Here is a 20,928-nt window from a genome sequence, read left to right on the forward strand (position 1 = left end):
TATAACACTTATTGACACTTGATGTAATGATAAATGTAAAGTATATTAACTGTATCCACACGAGAAATGGGCATTTCTGTTAAATATTTACAAACCATTACAAAATGTACATTCTAAATGTTAAATTATGTTGTGTTAATATTGGTGAAAAGCTAATTGATGTTCAGATATGGTGAACACTAGACTTTCACAGTACGGTACACTTGAAGAATAATCAAACAGCATCTTAGCTCAATGGTAATAATGACAGTAATGAACACGTTCATCAACATGTTGATAGTGAACACAAAAGTGATGTGATGCATATATTTCACATATGATGATTTAGAAGATTATAATAGCTTAAATGATAAACAATACAGTTTTTAAGCATTCTTTAAAGTGTCAGTCATGAAGGATTTAACTTGAAGCACTTCTACTGAGTATCGTAATTGATTTGGTTTCTGCCATTAGAAAACACTTCCCTATTGAGTGGATGTGAGTGATTTTTTTCCTCAATTTTCAAAAGCTTGAGTCCTGAAAGCTTGTTACTAAGAGATTCAGTAGAGATTGAACATTTCCTCATTTCCCATCAGCATTATGAATTATGAATAATGCCACAAACCACCTCTAATATAACACTAATGTTATCTGTTTCCTACTGAAAGTATCTGCACAATATACGTGACTATCCGTGAGTTGTCTGCTTATGTGAACTGAAGTCCCGCATGCATGAATTTAGTCGTTTTTTGATTTTGAAACAGATTTTGGTGAACAAAAGCGAGGTGACGGAAGCACTCGGGTCGCAGAAGTGTCTTCTCCAACTGAAAATCACACGCCTGTCATCAGTTATAATGCCAATTAATGACATCAATGTGTGACAAAGTAGCTCAACGGGGAAACCTGTCAATCATCCCGACACTGTAAACTGGGCTGTCAATCATCTTGTCACTGTAAACTGACCTGTCAATCATCTTGTCACAGTAAACTGACTTGTCAATCATCCCGGCACTGTAAACTGACCTGTCAATCATCTTGTCACAGTAAACTGACCTGTCAATCATCCCGGCACTGTAAACTGACCTGTCAATCATCTTGTCACAGTAAACTGACCTGTCAATCATCCCGGCACTGTAAACTGACCTGTCAATCATCTTGTCACAGTAAACTGACCTGTCAATCATCTTGTCACAGTAAACTGGGCTGTCAATCATCTTGTCACTGTAAACTGACCTGTCAATCATCTTGTCACTGTCAATCATCTTGTCACTGTAAACTAACCTGTCAATAATCTTGTCACTGTAAACTGACCTGTCAATCATCTTGTCACTGTAAACTGATTAGTCACTCAAACCTTTATCTAAACCTCTCATCTTCGGTTGCGCATATCCGCCATGTTTTGTAGTTTTTAACACTTTTTACTTGTGATTGTAGTTCCTCCTCCAAAGCGCAGTGGGTTGTGGGTAATATTAGCTGATATAGTGAGCACTTATACCAGCCTGTTCTCATCCTTTGGCGTCATACATGTGACGCTTTGTACATTTCGTTGAAATCTTACGCACATGGCATCCTTTAGCATCAATATGAGACGCAGAACCCAAGGCGTCATACAGGTGACGCTCGTCTAAATCCAACGCACATGGCATCGTTTAGCGTGAATATGAGACGCAAATCCCAAGGCGTCATAACCGTACCCTACCCCAGACCTAAACCTACCCATAACAGTGCGTGTTATATTGACGCTAAAGCATGCCATGTGCGTAAGATTTCGACGAAATGTCATATGGCGTCACCTATATGACGCCAAAGGATGAGAATGCGTTGCTTATACACACTTTGAACATCCACCGGGAATAGTACATCATCTGGAGACTTCTAGCACACTCTCTTCAACATACTATGCTTTGGGACACACTTATTTTAATCTCACACACTGTTTAGGATTTATATAAAGATATAAGTATAAATAAGTATATATTATCTTAAGTATAAGATAAAGTATAAAGATATTTCTCTCTCTCTCTCTCTCTCTCTCTCTCTCTCTCTCTCACACACACACACACACACACACACACCTATTGCAATCACTTGTACATCAATGGCAAGTTATATTTCTCAAACAGTTCTTCTCTCATCTGACACATGTCCAGCCAAGCTAAACAGGACAAGTGGGTCATGTGCAGGAAACCGATTGGGAAATAATAAAAACAAGTTTAAATGGGTAAATTTTCTATAAATATTTTTGTCTCTTCATTTTTTTTCTGACATAGCCTAGCCTACTTCAGTTCTTGTTAAAACACACCAGACATGCAAATTCTGTGCATTTTGGGCACTTTTTGGATGAAATCATATTTATTTTGTCCATCAAAAGTGTGCTTTCACTTAAATTGAGCGCAGCAAAAATGGACTCGATCGGTGCCGAAACCCGCGCTTCACTGTTGCTCGCTCGACGCTCACGCGCTTCTCCGGCTCCCGGTGTGAATGCACTCATTGATTAACATGCACGCCAAACAAAAATAAAACGCGCTGCTCCCGCTTGCGGTGTGAAACGGCCGTAATTCATGAGGTTTCCTACATGTGTGCGTTTCGTGTGCACGTGTAATGCTGATGTTGCGCGATGTTAATCATGCGGCGCCCGAGTGCATTTGACCGGCATAAAATCGGATTATGTCAGACTGACCGGCCGGTCGCCGATCATGGCCGATCACGTGAAAATCGGCCGATTCCGGTCACCAGCCGATCAATCGGTGCATCTCTACTAAACACACATATATACAGAAATAGGTTAGTGATAGGATTAAACTGGAAACCGGAAAAAGGGACAATGAGAAGAACCATCAGAATTTCATTTTCGCATTTCATTGAATTGAATACGTGCATTTGTAGTGGGAACAATTCTTGAAGTTGTTGAAAATTGAAGTCGTTGATGGTTCCGGCAGTGTCAAGTGGAAGTTGGTTGAGAGTTCTCCTTCTCCGGGAACGCATGGCTGGTTTGGTCAAGGCCTGGGGCCCTGTTGAGGCCACGCTGAGCACCCAGGAGAAGTGAGGAAGTCGGAAGAGTGGGTGATTGGAGTCGTTGTTGGTTGGAGTCTTTGTTCCAAAACTCCTGAGATTGTCCTTGGTTCTTTGTGAGAGGTATCTGGTTGGATCGAGGCCTGCTGGGCCCTGTGGACTGTCTCTAATAAAGCCTGGAAAAGATCCTCCCCTAAGGGTTGAACCAATAAGAAAGGTGACATGTCTGAGAGGGAAAGTGGCTCTTAGTTGATTTACGAGTCTTGTCCCAAGCGTGGTTATACCTTCATTAATGCTCAGATAGCTATAACACATCCACACTGCATTCTAGAAGAAGGTGATGTACATCAAAGTGTGAGTCATTAAATGAGGATTAATTAGGTAGGACAGCATTTTTCAGCCGAGAGAATCTACACATGAAAGATCTTCAGAAGTCATAACTTCAGGGGTCAATGGGTCTCCTGAGAATATTTAATTTCCCTTAAAAACCAAAGATTAAGTTTAATGACACTAGTATCCAGATAAATGTGTCACAATATAACCAGGCTGAAGACCAGGATACAATTCACAGAGTTTATTTAAGGCAATTCCACAGACTAATAGAAGTTCAGGAACTTAGGAAAAGTCTTCAGACAGAAATATCAACTTAAATTATAATAATAGAACGCAGGAAGTCCATTCTTGAAATGTCTCTTAAGGATAACTCACAGAAGATACAAGAGGTCCTCTTTCTCGGACAGTCAACAGAACATAACTCACTGAAGATAATTGATTCACAGAAGAAGAGTGAAGTCCTCTCTCAAACGATCCACTGAATATAACTCACAGAAGAAGAGTGAAGTCATCTCTCAAACGATCCACTGAATATAACTCACAGAAGAAGAGTGAAGTCCTCTCTCAAACGATCCACTGAATATAACTCACAGAAAAAGAGTGATGTCCTCTCTCGGACGATCCTCATCATATAACTCACAGAAGAAGAGTGAAGTCCTCTCGCAAACGGTCCACTGAATATAACTCACAGAAGAAGAGTGATGTCCTCTCTCGGACGATCCTCATCATATAACTCACAGAAGAAGAGTGAAGTCCTCTCTCGGACGATCCTCATCATATAACTCACAGAAGAAGAGTGAAGTTCTCTCTCAGACGATCCTCATCATATAACTCACAGAAGAAGAGTGAAGTCCTCTCGCAAACGGTCCACTGAATATAACTCACAGAAGAAGAGTGATGTCCTCTCTCGGACGATCCTCATCATATAACTCACAGAAGAAGAGTGAAGTCCTCTCTCGGACGATCCTCATCATATAACTCACAGAAGAAGAGTGAAGTTCTCTCTCAGACGATCCTCATAATGTCTTACTGATAACGCAAGGATCCACCTCGCTAGCAACACAGCAGACACTAGCCCTGCACAAGAACTTTAAAAGGCACAAGGGAACAGAATAATGTGTAACATATAATACCCGGCAGTGAGGGAGTGAGAGCAAACAGAATATAAAGGCTGGTGATGAGATGATTATGACGTGATAGAGATCAGGTGTGGTGATGAGGGAATCGAGTGCAGGTGAGGATCCAGGGGAATGCTGAGAAATATAGTGCGGGACAGGACCAGGAAACCAGAGGAACCGTGACAAAATGACACTAGTTCTATTTCACTGTTACAGACCGCCAGAGACGGTCGAACATAGTGGAAGGAGTCGCGTCTCGCGAGCCATATCGAGAATCTCGCATTGATTTGTCACCTGTGACCCTGACCGATGACGTGTCAGCAGCTATATCCGCTCCGTTCACGTCACGGTCGTTCTCTTTGTCATTCTCGCGAAGAGATCTCGCTCGAGCGTGCACAGCGTTTTTCGTGAGCAACTGCTCCCCGCTACAGCTGTGTCTCGGGAGAAATATTTGGATATATTTGGATATATTTTGACGTGCATCGGACCATATACCCACTGGTTGTCCAGGGTTTGTTTGGAACCGATCGCTACTAGCAGTGTTGAGGTGAGTACTCATGTGAACTCAGTGGTTAACCAGGGTTCTGTTATACTGCGTGTGGTATTGTATATTGTCAGAAACTGCTACTTTATGTTATGCTCATTGGTTAACCAGAGTGATACATTGATAAACCTTATTGTGGATAACCCCATTGGTTGACCAGGGGTTTTTTCAACTAACTGGGCTGGAAGTGATGGCAGCTTCATGTTCCCTCTGCTTCGGTCCAATGGATCTCATGGATGCTCATATTCAATGTCCTACTTGCCTAGGCATTGATCACCTCCGAGAGGCTTTAGTAGACCAATGTCCTGAATGTGGTTTGATGTCCTTGGAGATGAGACAGCATCGACTGGCTGAATTAGACCCTGAGTTTGAGAATTCTGCTCCATCAGCTGGGACAGAGTCACATGTGAGTAGCAAGCGTGTGGCCAGTGGGACTGGAAGGCCTTCAAAGAGGATGCGAACCTCCTCGGAGTCAAGTACATTGACCCAGCAAGTAGCTGAACTTGCGAACGCAGTTCAGGGTATTAGAGACTTATTATCTGTTCCCCCTACTCGTCAGAATGTGAGTGAGGGGACAGGGGGGGGGGGTGTTTTAGCTCCTCCCTTGCCCAGGTGTGAGCTGGCATCCAGGTTGTCCAGGAGAGAACCAGACACTTTATCTATTGCAGGTTCTGACTCCTTAGACCGGGAGGAACAGGAGTATTATACGCCAATGGAGGAGACGAGACCCTCACATTCCCAGGTCCAATGTTCCCATAGCGACGACGGTTCTGGCCTTCAGGATGCGCCGCCTTCAGTGGTTTTCTCTCTGCAGGACACACTCAGGATGGCGCTCGCTAAGCGGAATTTGGATCCACCTCCTCCCCTATCAGGCCAGTCAAACCTCTTGCGTCGCCCAGTTTCCCAGCAGGAGGATTTCCTAATGCCGAGTTATCCTGACTTCACAGATGTGGTTTCTTCAGCGTTTCGGTCAGCTCCCTTATCCAGACCTGATCGTGTGGCTCGTACGCTAGCGGCAATGGCTGATGCAGACGAAAAGGGCCTTGGTAACATGCCCCCAGTGGAGCCATGCATTTCTTCACTGGTAGTGTCACCAGATGAGGCTCTTAGACACAATCTTCGCTGTCCCAACCCAGAGTGTAGACGCACAGATGATCTGTTGGTCAGGATTTATAATACTGTCTCAGGCTTGAGTCGTGTGGGGAATTCCATGGCTCATCTTCTGCTGGCACTTCATTCTGCTTTGAGTACTAACCCACCAGATAATACCACATCTGAGTTACTTGAGGCTTCCTTACAAGCCTTGGGTTCAATCGCATTTTCTAGCGGAAAGGCTCTTGGGCTTACTACTCAGGCTAGGCGGCAGGTTTGGCTAGCACAGTCTAAACTTCCAGAGGCTTGCCGTAGCAATCTTCGTCAACTACCACTGGTACCTGGGCAGATTTTTGGTCCAGCCGCTCAAGAAGCTCTTGAGCGCAGAGTTTGTGCAGTGGAGTCTCGGTCTCAGCACTTTGAGCGCAGTGTGAATTATGGACCATCCTCACATCAAATACCTGTTTGTCATGCAAATCCATTCCAGTGCAGGCAGGGACAGTCTTACAGGCCTGTACAGCAGGCAACTCGACCTGGGTATGACTCGAGAAGGGAGGCATCCCGTGCTCGTAGACCACCTGCTCGCCCTGTGGCTACTTATCGTCGCCCCCCCAGGGGTAGGGAGACCGCTCCTCATCGTCGGTGATGGTCCAGGGTCTGTGATGGGACACTTTTCAACCTCTCAACTACAACTTTGGAGAGGGATTACGAACAACAAGTGGCTCCTCGACACACTCGACAGGGGCTACTGTCTTCAGTTCCGTCACAGACCCCAATTATGCACACACACTCGGCCCACAGTGGTTCGGGACCCTCGTCAGGCTCTTGCTCTATCTCTCGAGGTCCGGAAGCTACTGGAAAAGGGTGCGGTAGAGCTAGTAAACCCCCAGGTCCATCCGGGGGGATTTCATTCAAAGTACTTCCTAGTTCGCAAGAAGGATGGAAGCTTCAGGCCAATCTTGGACCTCAGACGCTTGAACAGGAGTCTCAAACACCTTCCTTTCCGCATGCTGCGTGTCAAGGATGTCCTACAAGCGGTCGAACCCGGCATGTGGTTTACCTCTGTGGATCTGAAGGATGCATATTTCCACATCCCCATTGCACCTCATCACAGAAGGTTTCTTCGGTTCACATTCCAGGGCAGGACATACCAATATCGAGTCCTACCATTTGGCCTCTCCCTCTCTCCCCGTGTATTCACACGGTGTATGCAAGTGGCACTAGAACCTCTACAACGGGAGGGCATGTTGATTCTCCCTTACCTGGACGATTGGCTGCTTTGTGCCAGATCACCTCAGCAGGTAGCCAACAACACACAGCGCCTACTGGAGCATGTTACTGCTTTAGGACTGAGGGTAAACCTGGAGAAAAGCTGCCTTACTCCATGCCAGTCAATATGTTTTCTGGGATTACATCTGGACTCCAGAATAATGAGGGCTACCCTCACAGCGCGCAGGAGGCAGGCTATACAAGGAGCCATAGCGAGGTTCCAGGTTCGACGCAAGCTACCTTATCTTCACTTCTTACGGCTAGCGGGCCTTCTCACGGCAGCCTCATCGGCCATTCACTTAGGAATTTTACACCTTCGTCCTTTTCAGCGTTGGTTGATAGCCAGACGGTTGTCAGCAGTTCACAACCGACAGACCCTTGTTGTGGTGACAACCAGTTGCTCTGTCTCCCTGAGGCTTTGGAGACGGGAACAATTTCTACAAGGGGGTGTACCAATGGGACCACCCCCAGCACGCAGAGAAGTAGTGACAACAGATGCCTCTCTCTCCGGATGGGGAGGGCTGTGGCAACACCAGGGCGTGCAGGGGAGTTGGACCTTGCAGCAGGCGACATCTCACATCAACATCCTAGAGCTATGGGCAGTGCTTTTCACCCTAAGACACTTCAGACAGGAGTTATCGGGGAGGCACATCCTAGTGCGGACCGACAACACCACAGTGGTGTTTTTAATCAATCACCAAGGGGGCACGAGGTCTCTACCTTGCCTTCGACTTTCACGAGTGCTGTTGTTGTGGGCAAACCAGCACTTCCTGTCGATCAGAGCGGCACACATTCCCGGTCACTGCAACAGTGTGGCAGACTCACTCTCTCGATCGGGTCCGAAGCCAGGGGACTGGTGTCTGCACAAGGCGGTAGTTCAGTCAGTTTGGGGACTTTATGGGACCGCAGCAGTCGACCTCTTTGCCAACAGGAATACAACACATTGTCCGCTGTGGTTTGCGGAGCAGGAGGAGCAGGGATCACTAGGCCAGGATGCCCTGGCCCACGACTGGCCAGACCTCCTCCTCTATGCTTTCCCTCCAATTCCACTTCTCTGGCCTGTGCTGAGGCGTGTGCAGATGAGACGACACAGGCTTATTCTAGTGGCACCCTGCTGGCCAGCGAGACCATGGTTCAGTCTGCTGGTGGCCCTTACGACCGGTCCACCACAACCATTGCCAGTTCGGAGGGACCTACTGTCACAAATGAACGGGGAGCTTTGGCACCCCTCACCGGGCAGGTTGAGTCTATGTGTATGGCCCCTGGGGTTGAGCAAGAGCTCTCACAGTGTTCCGCAGATGTTAGGAACACTGTCATGAATGCAAGAGCCCCATCAACACGTCGCACTTATGCCAGTAAATGGAGGATCTTTGTTTCATGGTGTACAGATCGGTCTGTTAACCCAGTCACTTGTTCCATCACTTAACGCAGGTTAAAATACGGGAGATTTACGGGAAAATCCTAATCAAGAGGACGGCGGGAAAGAAGGGTAAAATACGGGACTTTCCCGGCCAAAACGGGATACTTGACAGGTATGTTTAGAAGTTGTACTGAACACACAAAAATGTTTTTAATTCTGTATAAGAGTAAGTGCAAGTTTATTTCTTAATTTGGCAAACAAGACTCGGACCGCCAAGTGTACCATTCTTGCTGGTGTGGTTGTGGCCCAATGCCGGCAGGTTTGCAGTTCTTCAGAGTTCTTCAATGCTCGGGCCAGTGTATTTGGGCCGATTCTAGGGAGTCATTCATCCCGTGTCTGGCAACCGCAAACGGGCCGAGTTATTTCTACCAGCCTGCCGGATCTGGGCTATTATGGCAGTGAATGGAGGATCAGATTTTGAAGCCCAAAAAGTGCATCCATCCATCATAACAGTAATCCATCTTGTCCTTCGCGTTCATCACCTGCCACATTAAGGCACATTTTGACAGGATGTAAGGTGGCTCTTAGCCAGGGTCGGTTTACTTGGCACCATGACCAAGTACTCCAATGTTTGGCTTTAGCACTGGAAGACAAGCGTAACATGACCAATAAGTTGCCACCTGTAGCAAAACATTACACACAGAAGACATTATTCCTCCCCCCAGGCGAGCAACCACCAAGAAAAGGTGTTAAAACAAATTCTCGCTCAGGACAACTGGAAGCTGCTAGGGACTGGAAAATACTGGCTGATCTTGATCAACGGCCTATTTTTCCACCTGAGATTGCCACCACTAACCTCCGACCAGATATTGTTTTGTGGTCTGGATCAGCGCGCATTGTTCAACTGATAGAGTTAACAGTGCCATGGGAGGATGCTGTAGATGAGGCATATGAGAGGAAGAAACTGCGGTATGCTCATCTGGCCACTGAAGCAGAACAGCGAGGATGGAGAGTCCAGGTTTATCCAGTGGAAGTGGGTTGTCGAGGATTTGTGGCACACTCTACAACCCGGTTCCTCAGAGACGTCGGATTCAGTGGCCAAGAGTTGCGTCGCACAGTAAAGAACTTATCTGAAGCAGCAGAAAGGAGCAGCAACTGGCTGTGGTTGAGACGGAAAGATTCTGGTTCTGTGTACAGGCCGCCACGCTACGGTTTCTAAGGATTCTTGAAAAACTCGAAGAGTCTGTTTATTTGTATAGTCTGCATAGTAATTACAGTTATTATGATCCTGTGTATTTTGCGTGAATGAGGGTTGGTGTTTGGATAGATATTGTGTTTTACGGTAGTATGCCATACGGAACCGTTGCCACTGACCTGCTTTTAACGTCGGCAGTGGGGCTCAACAGCCTTAGTCAAACGGGTTGGCGCGTATGGTCGGGTTGCGGAGAGGTTGTGAGAGATTGTGGTTAGGTCACATGTGAACTACGAGGAAGGAGCAACCTCAGCAGCAGGAGGGATGTAAAGGTCAGTAAGCTGGGCTGGGTTGAGTGGGGGACGGAGGGGGGTGACTCTGGGACGCCAGAGTCACTGTCGAGCCCTCTTGAGGTGTCGTAGGCTAGTCGACGAAACACTGAAGATGGAAGTGTGTGCTGACGCGCAAAATACACTGCAGCTATTAACACCAGACAGAAGGAGATTCACATCACCATTTAGAAAGAAGCGTAAATGGATGGAGAAGCATAGGTTACTGTAAATCTTAGTTGGTGCTTGGCGAAAGCCGAGTACAAATCAGCATGAAATTTTAACATCTACTCTCGTGTAATGGAAATCATACAGGTCCTTCTAAAAAAATTAGCATATTGTGATAAAGTTCATTATTTTCCATAATGTAATGATAAAAATTAAACTTTCATATATTTTAGATTAATTGCACACCAACTGAAATATTTCAGGTCTTTTATTGTTTTAATACTGATGATTTTGGCATACAGCTCATGAAACCCAAAATTCCTGTCTCAAAAAATTAACATATCATGAAAAGGGTCTCTAAACGAGCTATTAACCTAATCATCTGAATCAACTAATTAACTCTAAACACCTGCAAAAGATTCCTGAGGCTTTTAAAAACTCCCAGCCTGTTTCATTACTCAAAACCGCAATCATGGGTAAGACTGCCGACCTGACTGCTGTCCAGAAGGCCATCATTGACACCCTCAAGCAAGAGGGTAAGACAGAAAGAAATTTCTGAACAAATAGGCTGTTCCCAGAGTACTGTATCAAGGCACCTCAGTGGGAAGTCTGTGGGAAAGAAAAAGTGTGGCAAAAAACGCTGCACAATGAGAAGAGGTGACCGGACCCTGAGGAAGATTGTGGAGAAGGACCGATTCTAGTCCTTGGGGGACCTGCCGAAGCAGTGGACTGAGTCTGGAGTAGTGTTGCTTTCGTCAACGAAAATGATGACTAAATATTATCGTCAACGAACCTTTATCACGTGACGAAAACGAGACGAGACGCAACGTAAATGCTGGTCATGTGACGATGACTATAATTAAATGTATTTTGCAATATTGTTGACGAATAAAAAGGAGACTAAATGTGGTTTACAAAACGAAAACTATGATAAAATGTCTCTACATTTTCGTTGACCAAAACGAGACGAGACAAAATGTTATACCGTTATTTCGTCTCGTTTAGTCGCGTTATTATTATTATTTTGCAAGTATTTCTGCAGTATTTTCACTTCAGGTGCATCAGATCGCACTGCGCAGACGCATGCGACGTCACTTCCTCAAGCCCCACTCGCGGCATTATTTAGAAGATGCATTCCAGATGCTATGTGCAGATGCGGTGGTGAGTTAGCGTAAACGACAAAAGTTAAGTCTGACACAGAAAAAGGGACCTATGGCCGGCTGGCGGGGGTTCGTCTTTGGGAGAAAAAGAAGACACGACATTTGGAGTAACTTTCGTTACATAGAAGTTGAAAAGAGAACGGAATGTGTTGTGGAAAAAAATGGGGAGAAATGCGGTCACAAAATAACAGGAAAAAACACCACGAATCTTAAGAGACATCTCAAGGCATTCCATAATGAAATTGAGGTAAGTCAAGACATTAACGTAATGTTACTTTCTATTTTAGAAATGTGGTTAATGTGTCTCATTTTGACGTTAGCTTTAAACGACTGAGACAAACGTGTGTGACTAACTACCGTGTGTGTGTGTGTGTGTATTTGTTTGTGAGAGAGTGTAAAGTGGGTTAACGTGTGTGTGTGTGTGTGTGTGTGTGTGTGTGTGTGTGTGTGTGTGTGTGTGTGCGTGCGTGCGTGCGTGCGTGTATATATGTTTGTGTGAGAGAGTGAGTGGGTTTTTCCTACCTGACTGACTGACTCCATGTGTACTACTAAGCAGCCCTAGTTGGCCAAAAACTAGCTAGTTTTGTCATTCACAAACAACTGATTTTGGCATCAACAACATGACTTTGAAAACCTTATTTTAGACCAATACATACATTTAAACAAATGGTATTGGCATTAGCATGCCTGCCGAGACTATTGCTTAGACTATGTAGACTTTTTTTGTTCTTTTACGGACAGTCAAGTCACTCACTCAGAGGTTGATTTACTATGGTAAAAATCATAGCAAGGATTTATGTTACTTAATATTTACAACAGTAAGATCTTCAGAGGCTGCATCTGCCCTGACATTGTATCTATTCCTGTGCTAGATTCCAGAAATAGCACCAGTGAAGCAAGTCCTACCCAAGAAGATAGACAAGCCAACTAGTGCTCAGGATTTCTTTGCCACAAGGAGGTACAACGACAACTCCCCAGAGCAACGTACCAAAGAAGAGGGGATAGCACAGTGGATAGGCCATACAGGACTCCCAGCACGGATTGTCGAAGATGAGGAGTTCATCGCCATGATGGCAAAAATGGACAAAAAGTTCAAAGTGCCAAAAAGACATAAAATTTTAAACTTGATTGACAAAATGTACAAAGAAGAGAAAGAAAAGATTAAACAAAACCTGGCCACAGCACGCAGAATAACTACAGGGTTGGATATTTGGACTAAAAAGGGGCTTACAGCATCCTTCCTGGGAATCAGCGCCTGTTACTTTAACCCTGAGGACAACAAGGCTGAACACAAACTTCTGAACCTGAAGGAGATGGTTCACCCTCACACCGCAGAGTCAATTAGTACACTTGTAGAGGAGTCAATGGAAGAATGGGGGATCCCCAGAGAGAAGGTCCTCACAACGATTACTGACAATGGCAGCAATATGGTGGCTTCGTTCCACACACATGCAGAAGTTGCCACAACTTCTGAAGAGGACTCAGAGGCAGAGCACGACGATGACTATGAGCATCAGGAAGGGGAGGATGACAGGTAACGTAAGACTTTGTATAAAACTATGCAATTAATTCAGAATCAGAATCCGCTTTATTGGCCAGGTTTGCAAATACAAACAAGGAATTTTGACTCCGGTTAGTTTTTGCTCTCAAAGTACACAACAAACACATATAAAGAGTAAAACCACAAGGAGACTAAAAATACTATACAATATAATTCATTCAACATTTATGTAACTGGTCATATATTGTTTTATGAATAAAAAAATTATTCCATAGGAAGTTAAAAGATTAAAAATTATGTTATTGATTCATTCAGCATTTATGAAACTAGTCATGATTTAATTTCATATACATAGACTAAATAAGTCTATGTATTTCATTATATTTCATTTGGTTCAATAATATAAGGGCTAAAATGGTTAAATATGTCTTTTTTTTCTTTTTTCATGTAGATACTCCTACGGAGCCATAGAGAGGACCCCATGCGTGGTTCACACCGTACAGCTTGTGGTGAATATGGTCCAGAAGGAACCCCCAATCCGAAGGCTGTTGGAGAAAGTGAGGCACTTAGTTAACAAATTTAGGTAGTCATCAGTCGCCACAGAGCGGCTGCTGCAAAAGTGTGCTCTAGTTCTGGTAAAAGACTGTCCCACTAGGTGGTCAAGTTGCTTTGCTATGATTTTGCGCTGTCTTGAAGTCAAGGAGCACCTCACAGCTGTGGCGGAGTCCATGGGCTGGGACAGCCTGCAGCCCAGTGAGTGGCAGAAGATCGGGATACTGAGAGACCTTCTTCTGCCATTTGCAGAGCACACTAAGTCACTTGAAAGTGACACTCAATCACTTTCCCTTGTTGTGCCAGCACTCCTGGATCTCAAAAACCACCTGTCGGAGTTCTCGATTGCACATGGGCGAACCTACAAAGATGCAGCTACTCTAGCTCAGAAGATGCTGTCCAGCATGGATAGGCGCTTTAGTGTGTTTCTTGACATAACGGCTGACAATTTCCCGCCACTTCCTGCAGCAGCATGCTTTGTGGACCCTTGTGTAGCTGAAACCCTTCTGGAAAGTGATGACAATGAAGTAAAGAATCTTGTCAGAAAGGCAGAGGACTACATTGCTCATCTTGTGCCACAAAGAGTGCAAGTACGAGAAGAGCAGTTGACCGATGATGAGCAAGTCGCAAATGAGGGTACAGAGGCTCCGGAGTCAGCCCCCGCAAAACGGTGTAGATTTAAGTTATTCGGTGCTAATCGTCCATCGAGGCCCAAGACAGCCAAGACAACAAACATTAGGCAGGAGATTTTAAAATATAAAGAGGGGCTGTCCTAGTCCCACCAGACTGCTGCTACTAGTGCTGAGGTTGAGGAATCCGGCATTGAGTATTGGTTAACTCAGTGTTGTTCCACTGCGTTTCCAACACTGAAACCTCTGCCCTTGGACCTCCTGGCGATGCCAGCCTCTCAGGCATTTACAGAAAGGGTCTTCAGTGTAACTGGTTACCTCTCTTGTGGCCGCAGGAACAGGGCTAGAACCGTTTTGGAAAGAAGCGCTTTCCTCAAAGTAAACAAGCCTAAGTAGTAGTTAATGGCTGGCCTGAACAGACATGCAAGAAGCAGTTTTGTTTTTTTGTTGTTTGTGACAACCAGTCTTAAATAACACATTCAGGAAGTTACAGTTTATGTAGTTGCTGTTGAGACTGCTGGTTATTTGGTTCAGTAGTTGGCATAATTCAGTACTGTTTGTTCTTTTCTGATCAACGAATTCCACTGTATGCAGCCAGTGCTTCCGAATCCATTATATCTCTCTAAGGTCCAAACCATTTGTATTTGTGGCAAGCAGGCCGAGGGACGTGAGAGAACGTCGCGAGGCTGGTGGCGTGAGTGATAATGAACTTTACCTGTGAGACGCACTGGTCTCGTATCTCTCACGGAGGAGTGGAAGCATAAAAGGAGGAGCGACGACAGCGAAGGACGAGAGAGGAACAGGCCTGATTTTATGTTGTGTTTTGTTTGTGTTTTATTGTGTGCCAGCAGTCGTCCGTGAGGGGCTGCTAGCTTTTACTTTCGTTTTGTATTTGTTTATTTTATTAAAAGTCTTGAATGTTCGCTGGCTCTCGCCTCCTTCTTCCCACAACATATGAACTTTGTTACATTGGTGCCGAAACCCGGGAAGAAGGAGGCGGGAACCGGCGAACATTCAAGACTTTTAATAAAATAAACGAATACAAAACGAAAGTAAAAGCTAGCAGCCCCTCACGGACGACTGCTGGCACACAATAAAATACAAACAAAACACAACATAAAATCAGGCCTGTTCCTATCTCGTCCTTCGCTGTCGTCGCTCCTCCTTTTATGCTTCCACTCCTCCGTGAGAGATACGAGACCGGTGCGTCTCACAGGTGAAGTTCATTATCACTCACGCCACCAGCCTCGCGACGTTCTCTCACGTCCCTCGGCCTGCTCGCCACAGTATTGTTATATCTTTTAATAGTTTTTATGATGCAAAATCTGACAGTTTACAAGCAATACAAGTAAATAACAGACACACACATTTTATTTGCACTTTTTAGTATGTTATTGTTGCTCAAGCATTCAAGCACCTTGTTTCTCTTTATGGTAAACTTGAATGTATTGATTTATTTCTGGCATTGTCATGTGATGCTATTTTATTTATTGTTTTTATTTATTTTATTTAAATTTATGTGTGTGTACTTCTAACATGTTTGGTTGGTAAAATAAAATCAGTGCATCTTCCGTTCTGTCACTTCCGACAAGTTCCGTGTCTGGAATGGATGTATATTCATGAGTCTTTAATAATATAATAAGATAACCTTGTTTGAAATGGGTTTGGCTAAAAGAACATTTTGGTTTAGTCTATACTACTAGTAGGTAGTTATATTGACTGGGTTAAATAGAATTGCATTACTGAAAAGAGACTAAAATACAATTTTCAGTGACTAAAACTAGACTAAAATGTCATCTGTTTTCGTCGACTAAAACTAGACTAAAATGGTCAGACTTTTAGTCGACTAAAACTTGACTAGACTAAAAAGAGTATGAACGTGACTAAAACTAGACTAAAATGTCATCAGTTTTCGTCGACTAAAATGGTCAGACTTTTAGTCGACTGAAACTTGACTAGACTAAAAAGAGTATGAACGTGACTAAAACTAATAAAAACTAAAATGACAGCTTGACACAAAGACTAGACTAAAACTAAAATTAAAACAGGCCGCCAAAAACAACACTAGTCTGGAGTAGAAACATCCAGAGCCACCGTGCACAGGCGTGTGCAGGAAATGGGCTACAGGTGCCACATTCCCCAGGTCAAGCCACTTTTGCACCAGAAACAGCGGCAGAAGCGCCTGACCTGGGCTACAGAGAAGCAGCACTGGACTGTTGCTCAGTTTTGCATGTCATTCGGAAATCAAGGTGCCAGAGTCTGGAGGAAGACTGGGGAGAAGGAAATGCCAAAATGCCTGAAGTCCAGTGTCAAGTACCCACAGTCAGTGATGGTCTGGGGTGCCATGTCAGCTGCTGGTGTTGGTCCACTGTGTTTTATCAAGGGCAGGGTCAGTGCAGCTAGCTATCAGGAGATTTTGGAGCACTTCATGCTTCCATCTGCTTAAAAGCTTTATGGAGATGAAGATTTCATTTTTCAGCACGACCTGGCACCTGCTCACAGTGCCAAAACCACTGGTAAATGGTTTACTGACCATGGTATTACTGTTCTCAATTGGCCTGCCAACTCTCCTGACCTGAACCCCATAGAGAATCTGTGGGATATTGTGAAGAGAAAGTTGAGAGACGCAAGACCCAACACTCTGGATGAGCTTAAGGCCGCTATCGAAGCATCCTGGGCCTCCATAACACCTCAGCAGTGCCACAGGCTGATTGCCTCCATGCCATGCCGCATTGAAGCAGTCATTTCTGCAAAAGGATTCCCGACCAAGTATTGACTATTGAGTGCATAACTGAACATAATTATTTGAAGGTTGACTTTGAAAAAAAAAAAAAAATACTTCTTTTATTGGTCGGATGAAATATGCAAATTTTTTTAGACAGGAATTTTGGGTTTTCATGAGCTGTATGCCAAAATCAGCAGTATTAAAACAATAAAAGGCCTGAAATATTTCAGTTGGTGTGCAATGAATCTAAAATATATGAAAGTTAAATTTTTATCATTACATTATGGAAAATAATGAACTTTATCACAATATGCTAATTTTTTGAGAATGACCTGTACATCTCTGGGGGGTTAATAAAGACCTTTAGAAAATGATGCGTTTCTGTGAGAAAAATATCCATATTTAAAACTTTAAAAAACAAAATAACCAGCTTCTGACAAATGTACGCAACGATTTACGGCCAAGGGAGTAACACTTAACTCCTGACGTAATGACGAACGCAGAAGCTCAGAGGATAGAGCAAAACAAAACAAAAGTCATGAATTAGATGTCTAAAAGGAGAATTTATAAAGAGAAATGTCAGAGGATTTCGATATAAGAGAAGAGGAGCTTGAGTTTGTTGCTCAGCCTTATTTGTTTGTATCTATTATTAAGCTTTTTTAATATAATTTTTTAATATAACTCAGATTGTATTCAACTGAAAGAAGAATGTCATATACACTTGAGGGTGAGTAAATCAAGCTAATTTTCATTTTTGGCTGAACTATCCCTTTAAGTCATTCCAGACACCAGACTTTCATTCATCTTCAGAACACACATGAACATTTTTAATAATCTTTAATAGTTTTTATCCATCCATCGAAATCAACATTTTCATGCTACAAAAAAAGCACAAAAAAAAGCAAGGACATAGCAACAGATCTGTCATAAAGTGGGCAGCCACTTCAGCCGGTTTACAGGAGTGATTAGCATGCTCATCACACACACACTGTCAGGGGTGTTCATCAAGCTTCCAACTGGGAACTCTTTTAACCTTGCAAAAATCACTTTTCAGTTCTTTGTGTATATCTTTTCAATAGCAAAAAAATAACTTTGAATGCTCAAAAACTCTTGAACGTTAACTATTATTTGGGACCAGTTTATCTGAATTTAAACCTATGCATTGAAAGACTTGATAACAAAGCGTGCTCACGTTGACAGCTTTGGACAGTTATTAGTGCTATGTCTCTTTCGAGCACTTGATGTGCTGAAACTCTTCCCACACAGAGGGCATGGGAGCGACTTCTCTCCTGTGTGCACTCGCGCATGTGTCTGCAAGTTTCCTAACTTGGAGAAACTCTTCCCACATTGGGAACACTTGTGAGGTTTCTCTCCTGACTTGTGAGGTTTCTCTCCTGACTTGTGAGGTTTCTCTCCTATCTTGTGAGGTTTCTCTACTACTCCATGAATTCTCCTGTGCTCTTTCAGACAGGTGGCACTAGTGAAGATATTCCCACACTCATGGCACACGTGAGCGCTCACTCCTAAATGTAATTTCTGGTGCTCTTTCAAATAGTCCAGTCGTGGAAATCTCATTCCACAGAAGGAACACAAGTAAGGCCTCTCATTCGCATGGATTTTCAGGTGAGTCTGCAAGTTTTCTGCCAGACTAAACTTTTCACCACACTGATCACAGTTATGGTGATTTTCTCCAGCGTGAGAGAGCATGTGTTTCTTGAAGTTCTGTGCCCACCTGAAAGTCTTTCCGCACTGACTGCATGTGTAAGGTTTCTCAGAAGAGTGAGTTCTCAGGTGACTCTGAAGTTCTCCTTTACGTTTGACACTCTTTCCACACTCCCGGCAAGTGAAAGCTCTCTCTCCAGAATGAACTAGTGTGTGATTTGAAAGGTTTGTTTTCTTTGAGAAACTCATTCCACATTGATGGCAGCTATAAGGCCTTTCATGTTCACCAATGTCATTCTGTTTGTGTGTCTTAAGACTTTTGTTAGTTTTGAATGTCTTTCCACACTGCTCACATTTGAACGGTTTCTCTCCAGTGTGAACTCTCATGTGAGCCTTAAGGTTTCCTCTTTCATTGAAGCTCTTCCCACATCGATGGCATTTGAAAGGCATCTCTCCGGAGTGAATTCTCATGTGAGTGCGAACATATCCTTTAAATCTGAAACTCTTTCCACACAGAGGGCATGGGAACGGCTTCTCTCCTGTGTGCACTCTCATGTGAGCCTTAAGGTTTCCTCTTTCATTGAAGCTCTTTCCACATTGAGGGCAGGTGAAAACATCTCCTTCAGGCGTTTCAATCTGTGAGCTATTAGAAGAATGCTCTCCGGTGACAAACTCATGTTTCTCCACTTCATTCAGCTCTTGACTTTCTTCTTTAACTTTCACCAGGTCTAAAATGAAGATGTACACAAGTCAAATTAAGTTGAAAATTTAAATGAAAGTGAATGGACTCAGTGAAAAGAATTAGGAATGGACACCAACCTCTTTGTTCCTCTGTATCTTCATCTTTGCATGCCTCTCTCATGTTGTCACTCTCCTCTTTGACAACCTCCATTTCCATGTTTGCAATTGTATACCTCAATATTTGTTTGAGCTGGACTTATTGCTTCTGCAATGTGATTTACAGCGCATCCGAGTGGTTTGTTCACTTGTAAAAAGGTGGGAATATTCCTGCCTTTACAGATGAACTTCTATGGATTCGCTGAAGATGTGAATCATAATCCCTGTGTAAATTTGAACTGTTGGAGTAAATAAGTTAGAAAGACATTATTAGTATTCAATATGCACCAAATAATCCAAGCAATAGCCTATCCCTATAGTTATACACATATTTATTCACATGCAATAGCATGAATTAAATATTTTCTATAGGCTAGTGTAGCGTCTGGACCAATCACACACACAAATTATTCATTATATTTAATGAATAGTCCGGTAAAACTCACTCTCCCAACAAAGATCTGACTTCCCCCGAAGCTAACACCACTGGCAGAACTCGGACACACAGAATCCTGTTACATAGATAAGAATCTTTTACGACCCCTAAAAGGGAATTCCTGAGAGATGTGACACTCACTTAATTCTCCTGAGAAGAAGAAATAAACCCTGTTAATCCTATATATTCTATATGTATATAACCACTTGAGAAATGTATAAACGTATCTAATTTTCACATCTCATGATTTTCCTTCTGTTGTTTTGGCCTATGTTTTCTTGTAAACTCTAATGGGTTAATGTTTCAGACTTTGCATACTATGGTAAGCCAACATCATATGTAGGGCTGAAACGATTCATCGAGTTACTCGATTACAAAAATTCCTCGAGGCAAAAACTCTGCCTCGAAGGCTCGTTAAATTCCTATGACGCGCAGGGATCTATACTATAGCGCGTGATACATTTTGAATTTAGTTGGCGCGATGGCGGAGAGTAAAGATGTCCATAAACGGCAGAGAATGTCTAAAGTTTAGGATTATTACATACTTAAAAAGGAAGAGAACAAGGTGCAATGTGTCAACAGCAAAGTAGACCTGGCATACCACAACAGTACGACTTCAATGATTCAGCATCTGAACCGAAAACATCCACTCAATGCTGTTTCACCAAGCGTCGCTGAAACAAGGTAAATTAATGGTGTTCACACCGAACGCGGATAGAGCGTCAAATACGCGTTTATCGCGTCTAGTTAGACGCTTGAACATTCGTTCGAGTTCAAATTTTTCAACTTGCGCGGAACACGTTCGCGGCAAACGCGTGGCCCAATTCGCGTCAGTCGCGACGCCCGGCGCGAATGATGCGTCTATTCACGTCTTTCCATTGACTTTGTATGTAATCTACTCGCGCAAATAATAAAATTTGCGTTCGGTGTGAACACACCATAAGCCTATGATACATTGATGTTCGCTGATTTTAATCCCATACTGTATTTGTAGCGATGTCGTGATGCGGTTTGACTAGATATAATGTTT

At 43.6% G+C, this 20,928-nt stretch overlaps 1 protein-coding gene across 1 annotated transcript; it reads right to left on the reverse strand.

The window, feature by feature from the left end:
- Positions 1-18,151: 18,151 nt before the first annotated feature.
- LOC130095910 (gastrula zinc finger protein XlCGF57.1-like) lies at positions 18,152-19,523 on the reverse strand. Its single transcript, XM_056262546.1, has 2 exons — positions 19,445-19,523; positions 18,152-19,353 (listed from the first exon to the last, which is right to left on the reverse strand). The coding sequence occupies exons 1-2, from the start codon at positions 19,521-19,523 to the stop codon at positions 18,152-18,154; spliced, it is 1,281 nt and encodes a 426-aa protein (XP_056118521.1).
- Positions 19,524-20,928: the final 1,405 nt, after the last annotated feature.

Source organism: Rhinichthys klamathensis, unplaced genomic scaffold, assembly GCF_029890125.1.
Source record: "Rhinichthys klamathensis goyatoka isolate OS25496 unplaced genomic scaffold, OSU_Roscu_1.1 h1tg000011l_1, whole genome shotgun sequence".
Taxonomy (NCBI): domain Eukaryota; kingdom Metazoa; phylum Chordata; class Actinopteri; order Cypriniformes; family Leuciscidae; genus Rhinichthys; species Rhinichthys klamathensis.